Below are 12,583 nucleotides of genomic sequence, written 5' to 3'. Positions count from 1 at the left end.
GGCATATGGGACCAGCACCCTACCCCTTTGAGCTATGGGTGCTGACCAGCCTTTAAATTTTTTTAAAAAGACAAAAGAAAATTTTGCCTCTGCTAACTAGGGCTTGATTAGATCACAAAGTGGAATTTTCAAAGTTTTTAAAACAGGCTTTCAGTCCAAAAAACTCAGCTATCTTGTGTCCTATTTGGATATATGTTTTTCTCATTAATTAACATCAGAGGACTCTTGCATTGGTAGTTTGGTCATGACTTACTCTTGCAAAATCACCTTTACTGGGAAACAAATATGAAAGATGTTTTTCCCAATGTAAGGAAAATACTCTGAATCTGTAACAAAGTCAAAGTCACAGGTGTTTCAGGACATTCTTAAGAATAGACTTCAACAGCCCTAAGATTCTTTTTCTTTAATGATGCTCTTCCTTTTTCTTTTGTAGAGACAGAATCTCACTTTATGGTCCTCGGTAGAGTGCCGTGGCATCGCACAGCTCACAGCAACCTCCAACTCCTGGAGCTAAGCAATTCTCTTGCCTCAGCCTCCCGAGTAGCTGGGACTACAGGCGCCCGCCACAACGCCCGGCTATTTTTTGGTTGCAGTTTGGCCGGGGCCGGGTTTGAACCCGCCACCCTCGGTATATGGGGCCGGCGCCTTACCGACTGAGCCACAGGCATCGCCCGATGCTCTTCCTTTTTCACAACTGTACAGTCACTGTCCTATTGTCTTCTATTCTGAAAAAAACGAAAACTCTTCTTTTTGAAGATCAGGTTTTTCATTGGCACAGGACTATTTGGAATGAACCCAAAAGATAGTGGAAAGCTGGGTCTCTCCTCTGGTAGTTTCCTCCTCTTTTAACAGCATTTAACTATTCTCTGGCTGGGCGCCTGTAGCTCAAGCGTCTAGGGCGCCAGCGGTGCACATACACCAGAGTTGGTGGGTTCAAATCCAGCCTGGGCCGCCAAACAATAATGACAACTATAACCAAAAAATAGCCAGGCACTATGGCCGGCGCCAGTAGTCCTAGCTTGGGAAGCTGATGTAAGAGGATCGCTTAAGCCCAACAGTTTTGAGGTTGCTGTGAGCTGTGATATTACAGAACTCTACCTAGGGGCGACAGCATGAGACTCTGTCACAAAAACAAAAACAAACAAACAAACAAACAAAAAAACAACTCTATCAATTTCACCACAGTTGAGTTCTTTGGTCAGACAACTGACAACCAAGCCACCTGGTCGAATGGGGTCTTCTCATAATTCATCTGAAACCGCCATCCAGGGCTGCTTCTCTGGCTCTGGATTATTTCAGAAACATCCTGTTGGCTTCTTCTTTTTTTTGAGACAGAGTCTCACTATGTCTCCCTCCGTAGAATGCTGTAGCGCAATCTCAGCTCACAGCAATCTCAAACTCTTGGGCTTAAGGGATTCTCTTGCCTCAGCCTCCCAAGTAGATGGGACTACAGGCGCCTGCTACAACGGCTGGCTATTTTTTGGTTGCAGCCATCATTGTTCTTTGGCGGGCCCGGGCTGGATTCAAACCGGCCAGCTGTGCTGTATGTGGCTGGTGCCCTAGCCGCTGAGTTATAGGCGCCGAGTCTAATTTTTGTATTTTTAGTAGAGACACCGCAGGAGCTGTGGTCTCACTCTTGCTCAGGCTGGTCTCTCCCAGCTGCTTGGGCCTCCCAGGGGGCTAGGAGTAAAAGTGTGTGCCACGGCGCCCGCCCACAAGAATGTTTCTCTGCTTCCCTTAGGAGGGTAAAAGGGAGCTGGTAGTATGGAGACTTGGGAGCGGGACTAGACAGCTCCTCAGCCCTATCTGTATTACAATACTTACTGTAGTGTATTTACATTACAAGGTACCGCACCCACCGAACTGTAAGCTCAGAGAACAAGGGCAAAGTTTGTTCCTGGCGTCTCAAGGACTTTGTCCAGCAACTGGTTCCGCCCGTTCCCAACCCCGTTTCTCCAAGCACCACTCCCAGGAGATTTCCGTCTTCTCCGCACTGGCCTGGCTCTAAAGGGCTCGGCTCTGCCCTAGAGCAACGGTTTCCTCCTAACCCCGCAGGACTGGAGTGATTGACGGGTCTGCCGTCCAATCATACGCCGAGTGGTCGCATAATTGCCAATTAGGCGGTAACAGAGGCGGGTGCCGAAGTATGAGGCGGGTGACCAGGAAGTGAGAGCCAAGATTGGGAAGGAGGAATCAAGTCCAGTCGGTAGTGGAAAGGTGACAGAGCATCAGGACTCGCCAGTTTCCTTCTTTGCCGGTTACTGGGCTGAGGTCCCTTCACAGCTGAGAGCTAGCATCTCCGTTTGCTTGTCTTTTGGAGGAAGAGGTGTGCGTCTGCATATTTAGACTTTTACGGATGTTTCTTGAGCAGCCTTCCTCTCACTTCGCCTCGAGGCGTGTCCTCTTGGCCTGCGGTGGGGGTACTTCCCTGGGAGAGAGGTCCTTTCTTAACCTCTGTGGTGGTTACAGACGTCTGGGCTTAGTACCAGGGAAAGGGAGAGGAGTGATGCAGATCCGAGATTCGCAGACTCTTCCCTGTTCCAAGCCAGAAATAGTGGATGGTGGTGGGGCCTTGGGAACTGTGATTCCTGTGATTAGGGAACTAGGAATAAAGTAGGTTGGGGGTGAACGAAAAAGTGGAAAGAAACATTTCTTATTGAAGGTCGTGGTAGTTGGGAAAGCCCTACTATGGGACGAGAAACGTTGGGGTTGGGCTCCGCCTCTTAATCTACCTCCCACATCTGGGCCGTCATTTTTTTGCCTCCTTTCTCCACAGGCTGGGGGAAACACCTGAACATGTGGAATCCCAATGCTGGTAGGTTTTGGGGGATCTCTATTGCCACTGCTAACCCTTTTTTTGATGGGTCTTACAACGGGAAACTTCTGTTTCGCCCTCTCCCCCCACCTCACCTCACCAGGTACAGGATTGCCACAGCTGACCAATGCTTTTGTCTTTCCTTAGAGTTCACTGTCTCCCCCTAGCCTTTCCAGGATGTTCCCCTTTTTCTCCTCACCTCAGGTTTGTCCTCTTTACCTTCTATTTTTCTTCTTCACCTTTCCATTTCTCTTTAGGTATTAGGTGAGCAAGTGAGTCTCTTTCTTTTTGTTGTTTGTTGTCAGAGGCTGTGGGCAATTCTAATCTTTGTTTTCTGCTTTTTCCACCAGGGCAACCAGGGCCAAATCCATATCCCCCTAACATCAGGTATCCTGGAGGTTGCAATCCTGCCCATCCACCACCTGTCAATCCAGCCTTTCCTCCTGGCCCCATTCCTGCTCCCCCAGGAGTTCCCCAGGGAAATCCAGCTTTCCCTCCAGCTGGGCCTCCTCATCCTGTGCCACAGCCAGGGTATCCAGGATGCCAACCCCCAAGTCCCTACCCTCCTCCATACCCACCACCTGCTCCTGGCATGCCTCCTGTGAATCCCTTAGCTCCTGGCATGTCAGGACCAGGAATGATGAATGACAAGAAGATGAGGAAGAAAATGAAGAAAGCTCATAAAAAGATGCACAAACACCACAAGCATGGCAAGGTTAGTGCCCTCTGGAGCCTGGCTAGGGAAAGGGTGCCCTGTTGGAGGGGCTAGCTTGTCAGGCAGGTGTTGAGGGGCACTTACAGCCTGTGGACATGGGCAATGGCAAGTGGGTTGCTCTGGAACATGGTTTGTCCTTTTTTGGCTGGGGCTGGGTTTGAACCCGTCACTTCTGGTATACGGGGCCGGCGCCCCACTCCTTTGAGCCACATGCACCGCCTGATTTGTCCTTTTTGTAAAAGATTGCTGCTGGGAAGAATCTGATCATCTTGAAAAGAAATAATGGGTGGCTCTTATCTGGAAGGGAGCCAGGAAAAGCCTTAAAATGCATTTAGGAATCAGAAGCCTGTCTTGTCTGCCTTACTTTCTTTCAGAAAATTTACTATTATTATTATTATTTTTGAGACAGAGTCTCAAGCTGTCACTCTGGGTAGAGTGCTGTGGCATCATAGCTCACGGCAACCTCCAACTGTTGGCTGAAGCGATCCTCTTGCCTCAGATTTTCTATTTTTAGTAGAGATGAGGTCTTTCTTTTGCTCAGGCTGGTCTCGAACTTGTGAACTCAAGCAATCCATCTGCCTCGGCTCCCAGAGTGCTAGGATTACAGGCGTGAGCCACTGCACCCAGCCTTCTCTCAGAACTTTTGCTCCCCCATCTCTAGGTACCTGTTTTAGCAAGTTGGATGCCCCTACTGAGGCTGTCAAAATGTTATTAATAGGGTCAGTCCTTTGACAGAACAAAATCTTATATAATAATTAACAGAATAATAATCTGGCTTAAGTTCCTGGAGTTCTTTATCTCCTCCAGTATTCTTAGGGTGTGGTGCTAATTACATGGGCCTTTTGCCCTACCATTCATCTGGGAAACTGAGGACAAGCATAGTCAATGACTCAGCCTCAAACAAAGTGTGGGACTAGTCAGTGACTGACTCAGCCTCAAACAAAGCCTATTACTAAGGGGGTTTCATACCCATCCCCATGGCTTAGTGCCTTTGTTCTAGAGAAGTGTTACTTAGCAAGGAGAAGAGTAGGTTAGAGGACAACTCCGAAAGGATTAAAGGCATCTGCATTTTGAGGCTTCAATTTACATTTTGCTGCCCTATATTTATTTGCCTTTTGAATTTGGGCTTTAATTGCAATTCTGGGTCTTGGGTAGAAGACTAAGGAGAATGAAAAGTGAGATTGATAGCCGGGCGTTGTGGCGGGCGCCTGTAGTCCCAGCTACTCGGGAGGCTGAGGCAAGAGAATCACTTAAGCCCGGAGTTGGAGGTTGCTGTGAGCTGTGTGATGCCACGGCACTCTACCGAGGGCCATAAAGTGAGACTCTGTCTCTACAAAAAAAAAAAACAAAAAAAAAAAAAAAAAGAAAAGTGAGATGGGAGAAAAGGGAGAAATTACCCTGGGGAGACTAAAAAATGTTTTTTAGTAGTAGTTTAATGGGAGTATGCATGTAAAGAACCTTGACTAGAACTCCTCCAGCCTTGCCTCTTACCTTTCCCACTTCTCCCATTGAGCTTAGGAAAAAGTAGAGATGCACGCACACACAGCTGTCGTTTCTGCTTAGATTCACAGGGACTTTGCATGACGCTAATCAATAAGCATTTACAAGAAGCAGCTGTTTCCTAGCCGTTTACTATGCTTGTGCCTATAATTTATTTCTTGCCTAGGCATTGCTTAGGTAAAAAAGTTAGAAACTTGCTGCAAAGGTAATATGCTAAATTCTGTGCCATGATTTACAATGGTTTAATCCATTCCAGTTTACTCATCGCTAAAGAAAACCCTTGCTTTTGTTGTTTAAAGTACAGTCTGGTTCAAGTCTCCTGACCTTTTTAGAAAAACAAGGTATACTTGGGTGGAGGGGTGGGACACCAATGAACAGCCTGTGGAATGATCAAAGGTCATTTGGATCTGATGTTGTCTCCTTTCTCCTTTCCCCTTGCAGCATTCCTCCTCCTCTTCCTCCTCTTCCAGCAGTGACTCTGACTGAATACAGGGCCTGGACCCTTCCCTCAAGTCTCACCAGTTCTGCTCTCCCATCAAGCTTCAGATATCATGTTGTACTGGTGGAAATTACCCCTTGCACCTCCTACCCCCATCTGAGCCTCACTCTGCTGTTCAGCCCTGACTGGCTAGGGAAAATGGGAAAAAGATTGTTATGGGCTAGCAAAGGCTGTCTCTTCTTGCTGCTTGAATAGATCTTATAGCTGATGATTTTAGCAGGGGAACTATTTCTTGAAGATGGTGAGACCTTTGAGCTAAATGCTGAAGACAAGTTTAAGATCTATAAAATGCAATTTTTTTTTTTTTACTTCCTTTTGTAATACTTGTGGTTGGGAGGTGTTGTGGAAATTTAACTGTGAAGAAAAAACTACCTTTTTTGTAATGTTTGGCACACTTGGGCAATTAGTGGGAAGTATACTTCCCAGCAGAACTTTTATTGGTTATACTAACTGCAGTGTTCTTGGGAGGTAGATCCATGTGGTTGATGAGCTCTGTCATATTGGAACCTAGTCTCTACTCCTTAGCTCAATATGAGATTTCATGTCCTACTTTCATTATCCAACTCTCAGTCCAAATAAAGCTATGTCTCCTGGTCTCTGTTTACACATTCTACTATTATTGCTACCTTTTTGCAGACCCTTTTATAATAAGGGTTCCTATGTTTCTCTTTTTGTTTTTTAGATGGGGTCTCACTATGTTGCCCAGGCTGGCCTCAAACTCCTGGGCTGACGGGGTCCTCCTACCTTAGCCTTCCAAGTAGCTGAGATTACACTCTTCCCTTCCCTACCCTCCCTTCCCCTCCCTCCCTTTCTTTTTTCTTTTTCTTTCTTTTTTTTTTGAGATATGAGTCTCAGTCGCCTTGAGTAGAGGGGCATGACATCATAGCTAACAGCAATCTCAAACTCTTGGGCTTGAACAGTCCTCTTGCCTCAGCTGAGTAGCTGGGCTTACAGGTTTGCACCACTGTGCCCGACTAGTTTTCTCTATTTCTAGTAGAGATGGGGTCTCAACGCTTGCTCAGGCTGGTCTCAACTCCTAAGCTCAAGCAATCCACCTGCCCTTGGACTCTCAGAATGCTAGGATTATAGGAATGATCCACCATGCCTAACATACACTTTTTTTTTTGAGACAGAGCCTCAAGCTGTTGCCCTGGGTAGAGTGCTATGGCATCACAGCTCACAGCAACCTCCAACTCCTGGGCTTAAGCGATTCTCTTGCCTCAGGCTCCCAAGTAGCTGGGCCTACAGGTGCCCACCACAATGCCTAGCTACTTTTTGGCTGTAGTTGTCACTGTTGTTTGGCAGGCCCAGGCTGGATTCAAACCTGCCAGCTCTCATGCATGTGGCTATTGCCTTAGCCGCTTCAGCTACAGACACCGAGTCCACTCTTTTTTTTTTTTTTGAGACAGTGTCTCACTATGTCACATTCAGTAGAGTGCCATGGTGTAACACCTCACAGCAACCTCAAACTCTTGGGCTTAAGAGATTCTCTTGCCTCATTCTCCCAAGTAGCTGGGACTACAGGCGCCCACCACAAAACCCGGCTATTTTTTTGAAACAGTCTCATTATGTCGCCCTCGGTAGAGTGCTGTCGTATCACAGCTCACAGCAACCTCCAACTCCTGGGCTCAAGCAATTCTCCTGCCTCTGCCTCCCAAGTAGCTGAACTACAGGCACAGGCCACAACACCCAGCCATTTTTTTTGTTGCAATTGTTTAGCTGGCCCAGGCTGGGTTCTAACCCGCCACCCTTGGTATATGTGGCTGCTGCTGTAACCACTGTGTTACAGGTGCTGAGCCTTTTTTTTTTTTTTTTTTTGTAGAGACAGAGTCTCACTTTACCACCTTTGGTAGAGTGCCATGATGTCACAGGACTCACAGCAACCTCTAGCTCTTGGGCTTCCGCGATTCTCCTGCCTCAGCCTCCCGAGTAGCTGGGACTACAGGCGCCTGCTACAACGCCCGGCTATTTTTTGGTTGCAGTTCAGACGGGGCTGGGTTTAAACCCGCCACCCTCGGTATATGGGGCTGGCGCCCTACTCACTGAGCCACAGGCACCACCCCCCCGTTTTTTTTTTTTTTTTTTTTTTTGTGGTTTTTGGCCGGGGCTGGGTTTGAACCCGCCACCTCCGGCATATGGGACCGGCGCCCTACTCACTGAGCCACAGGCGCCGCCCCCCCCCGTTTTTTTTTTAAATAAACAGATTCTCACTTTGTCACCCTCAGTAGAGTGCTATGGCATCGTAGCTCACAGCAACCTCCAACTCTTGGGCTCAAGCAATCCTCTTGCTTCAGTTTTTCTATTTTTAGTAGAGTCGGGTCTCACTGTTGCTCAGGCTGGTCTTGAACTTGTGAGCTCAAGCTATCCACCCACATAGGCCTCCCAGAGTGCTAGGATTACAGGTGTGAGACATTGCACCTGGCCTTTTGTTGCCTTTTTTTTAGAGACAGAGTTTCAACTCTGTAACCCTGGGTTGAATGCCATGGCATCGTCATAACTTATAGCAACCTCAAATTCTTGGGCTCAGGCCATCCTCTTGCCTCAGCCTCCAGAGTAGGTGGGACTACAGGCGCCTACACGATGCCCAGCTGTTTTTTTTTTTCTTTCTTTCCATTTTTAGTAGAGATGAGGTCTCACTCTTGTAAGGCTGGTCTGGACCTCCTGAGCTTAAGCAATCCACCCACCTTGGCCTCCAAAGTGTTAGGATTACAGGCTTGAGCTATTCTGCCCAGCCTACAAATAGCATTTTTTTTTTTTTTTGAGACAGAGCCTCAAGCTGTCACCCTGGGTAGAGTGCTGTGGCATCACAGCTCACACCAACCTCTAGCTCTCGGGCTTAGGCGATTCTCTTGTCTCAGCCTCCCAAGTAGCTGGGATTACAGGTGCCTGCCACAACACCTGGCTATTATTTGTTGCAGTTTGGCTGGGGCTGGGTTTGAACCCGCCCGCCTTTGTATATGGGGCTGGCGCCCTAATCACTGAGCCATAGGCGCTGCCCAAGAGAACTAATTTTTTATTTTTGTAGAGACAGAGTCTCACTTTATGGCCCTCGGTAGAGTGCCGTGGCATCACACAGCTCACAGCAACCTCCAACTCCTGGGCTTAAGCGATTCTCTTGCCTCAGCCTCCCAAGCAGCTGGGACTACAGGCGCCCGCCACAACGCCCAGCTATTTTTTGGTTGCAGTTCAGCCGGGGGGGCCGGGCTTGAACCCACCACCCTCCGTATATGTGGCTGGCATCCTACTCACTGAGCCACAGGTGCTGCCCCAAGAGAACTAATTAATAAATAAGTACAGGTACTGAGGCAGGGAGGATTGCTTGAACCCAGGTGTTTCAGACCAGCCTAGTCAATATAGTGAGGCTATATTGACTCAAAATAAAACAGTTAGCTAGGTGTAGTGGCACATGCCTGTAGTCCTAGCTACTCAGGAAGTTGGGAGACAGAGTATGACCCTGTCTCAAAAGAAAAAAAAATGTTATGCCATCCCAGGGGGATATAAACATAGAAATAATTCTTACTGAGATAGGAGGGAGGAGTCAAAGATGACCTTACTGAGGGCGGCGCCTGTGGCTCAGTGAGCAGGGTGCTGGCCCCGTATGCCGAGGGTGGCGGGTTCAAACCCAGCCCCGGCCAAACTGCAACAACAAAAAAAAAATAGGCGGGCGTTGTGGCGGGCGCCTGTAGTCCCAGCTACTCGGGAGGCTGAGGCAGGAGAATCGCCTAAGCCAAGGAGTTGGAGGTTGCTGTGAGCTGTGTGATGCCACGGCACTCTACCGAGGGCAATAAAGTGAAAACTCTGTCTCTACAAAAAAAAAAAAAAAAAAAGATGACCTTACTGAAAAAGTGATATTTGAACTACCTCTTAGACCTTGAGCGGAAAAGTATGAGTAGATAAAAGAATGGATTCATCGGGCGGCGCCTGTGGCTCAGTCGGTAGGGCGCCGGCCCCATATACCGAGGGTGATGGGTTCAGGCCCGGCCCCTGCCAAACTGCAACCAAATAGCCGGGCGTTGTGGTGGGTGCCTGTAGTCCCAGCTACTCAGGAGGCTGAGGCAGGAGAATCGCTTAAGCCCAGGAGTTGGAGGTTGCTGTGAGCTGTGTGAGGCCCAGGAGCTGGAGGTTGCTGTGAGCTGTGTGAGGCCACGGCACTCTACGGAGGGCCATAAAGTGAGACTCTCTCTACAAAAAAAACAAAAATAAAAAAGAATGGATTCATTAAGTAGATGGTGGAGAAGAGCTGGAAAAGCCCTGTGCTGAGGTATAGGTTCATAAGGCATGTTTAGGAATCACAGGTATGCCCATGGGACACGATTGATTTTCTGGAAAATTGTTTGTTGAGGAAAATACTATGTTCTGGGTGCTGAATAAGATATTCCCTGCCCCTCATGACGTGCAAGATCTAATGGAACACACAGATGTGTAAAGACTGAAAAGACAGTAAAAAGGACTACAAGAGAGACATGGATCAAGCAAGGGGAGAGCAAAAGAAGTAGTGACAGTTTCTTTTTTATTTTGAGAGAGTCTTACTGGGATTATAGGCGTGAGCCACCTCACTGGGCCCACCACAATGCCTGGCTATTGTTTGTCGCAGTTGTAATTGTTGTTTAGCTGGCCTGATTCCAACCCACCAGCCCTGGTGTATGTGGGTGGCGCCATAACCCCTGTGTTATGGGTGCCGAGCCTGCCTTTTTTTTTTTTGAGACAGAGTCTCACTTTTTCTCCGTGGCATCATAGCTCACAGCAACCTCAAACTCTTGGGCTTATAAGCGATTCCTCTTGCCTTAGCCTCCCAAGTAGCTGGGACTAAAGGTGCCCACCATAATGCCTGGCTATTTTTTGTTGTTGTCATTGTTGTTTACCAGGCTGGGTCCAGGTTGGAACCCACCAGCCTCAGTGCATGTGGCCCGAGCCTTAACCACTGGCTATGGGCACCGAGCCTTCACTGTCTTTTTGAACAGGCCAGGCTGGAATGTTCCACGTGCTGGATTTGCCAAATTATCTCCTTGTGGCTCAGCACAGTGATTACAGCGTCCGCGGGGTTGCAAACCAGCCTGGGCCAGCTAAACAACAATGACAACCGCAACAAAAATAGCTGGGCATTGTGGCAGGCGCCTGTAGTCTCACCTACTTGGGAAGGGGAGGCAAGAAAATAAAAAACAAAACAAAACACTAACTTTGTTCCTTTATCCTCTGTGAATTTTCTAAAAATTACAAATGTAATCTAACGGATTGACTAGAATAAGCACTTTTGACAGGAATACTTTATAGATGATGCTGTGTACTTACTGCATCATATCAAGGACCACATAATGTGAAAGTTATTTTACAATGAATGATGCAAAGTTTAATCACTTATGAACTTGGGTCAGGAGGTGATTGCCAAATCTCTCCATTTGAAGTTACTTTTGTTTTTTTGTAGGGACAGAGTTTCACTTTATTGCCCTCGATAGAGTGCCATGGCGTCACACAGCTCACAGCAACTTCTAACTCCTGGGCTTAGGCGATTTTCCTGCCTCAGCCTCCCGAGTAACTGGGACTACAGGCGCCCGCCACAACACCCGGCTATTTTTTTGTTGCTGTTGTTGTTGCAGTTTGGCCGGGGCTGGGTTTGAACCCGCCACCCTCGGTATATGGGGCGGGCGCCCTGCTCACCGAGCCACAGGCGCCACCCTGAAGTTACTTTTTTTTTGAGACCGAGTCTGTGTCGCCCTCAGTAGAGAGCCGTTGCATCACAGCTCACAGCAACCTCAAACTCTTGGCATCAAGCGATTCTCTTGCCTCAGTCTCCCAAGTATCTGGGACTACAGGCGCCCGCCACAACCAACCGTTTGATTTGCAAATAATCTGTGTGGAGAAACCTGGTACCATGATAACATCCTGTTCCCTGATAATATTTCTCTTAAAACCTTAATGAGGCTCTGCACCTGTGACTCAAACGGCTGGGGTGCCAGCCACATACACCAGAGCTTACAGGTTCGAATCCAGCCCAGGGCCCACCAAACAATGATGGCTGCAACCCAAAAATAGCCGGGTGTTGCGGTGGGCGCCTGTGGCCCCAGCTACTTGGGGGGCTGAGGCAGGAGAATCGTTTTTTTTTTTTTTTGTAGAGACAGAGTCTCACTTTATGGCCCTCGGTAGAGTGCCGTGGCGTCACACAGCTCACAGCAACCTCCAGCTCCTGGGCTTAAGCGATTCTCTTGCCTCAGCCTCCCGAGTAGGTGGGACTACAGGCGCCCGCCACAACGCCCAGCTATTTTTTGGCTGCAGTTTGGCCGGGGCCGGGTTTGAACCCGCCACCCTCGGCATATGGGGCCGGCGCCCTACCGACTGAGCCACAGGCGCCGCCCAGGAGAATCGTTTAAGCCCAGGAGTTGGAGGTTGCTGTGAGCTGTTATGCCACGGCACTTCTACCCAGGGCGACAGCTTGCGGCTCTGTCTCAAAACAAAAACAAAAACAAAAACAAAAAAAAATCCTTAATGAATCATGACACTTGCCTGAATCAGTTCTTTCATTCTGAGTTGCAAAATGGTGATTTTTCTAACTCATTCTTTCTATATATATTAGATGGAACGCTTTAAAAAAAAGCTTTCCCTTAGCGATTACAGATGAATTAAATAGGTCTTCCTAAAAAGGGAATGTGAATCCTTCATTCTTTTTAATTACCAATTTTCAGTGTACGGAGTTGGTGTAATATTAACCCCCAACTTAGCAAATTAGGTTCCTCCCCTTTACTATAGTATACTGGGTTTTTGTCCCATCTCACTCGCTCCCCAACCATCCCTGTTCCTACTCTTCACTTCTTGTTCCATGGCGACTGCCACCTTTCTCCGCACTTAACGCCTGAGTTTTCCAGCTCGTCCGCTAGGGGCCAGTGGTTTACTCCCCGCCTCCATCCTGTCTCTCTATCACACATTTCACCGTTTGCTAGCGCCGTTGTCTCACTGGTGCTGACTCTGTCCACCGAGCCGCTCTAGGCTGTAGGGAGGCCGTCCGCATTGCGTGGGGAAGGTTTGGACGACGTAGTCGCCTCGCCGGCCCCCGGGGCGGTTA

At 48.3% G+C, this 12,583-nt stretch overlaps 1 protein-coding gene across 1 annotated transcript; it reads left to right on the top strand.

Annotated features, from left to right (window-relative positions):
• Positions 1 to 2,172: 2,172 nt before the first annotated feature.
• On the top strand, positions 2,173 to 6,133 carry PRR13 (proline rich 13). The gene is made up of 4 exons (XM_053554445.1): positions 2,173 to 2,326; positions 2,777 to 2,815; positions 3,166 to 3,530; positions 5,472 to 6,133. Exons 2-4 carry the CDS (start codon positions 2,797 to 2,799, stop codon positions 5,514 to 5,516), a joined length of 429 nt encoding a protein of 142 aa, XP_053410420.1. The 5' UTR covers positions 2,173 to 2,326; positions 2,777 to 2,796; the 3' UTR covers positions 5,517 to 6,133.
• Positions 6,134 to 12,583: the final 6,450 nt, after the last annotated feature.

This window comes from Nycticebus coucang, chromosome 12 (genome assembly GCF_027406575.1).
Source record: "Nycticebus coucang isolate mNycCou1 chromosome 12, mNycCou1.pri, whole genome shotgun sequence".
Taxonomy (NCBI): Eukaryota; Metazoa; Chordata; class Mammalia; order Primates; family Lorisidae; genus Nycticebus; species Nycticebus coucang.
The sequence above is the reverse complement of the archived record's forward strand: the minus strand, read 5'-3'. Positions and strand labels throughout refer to the sequence as shown.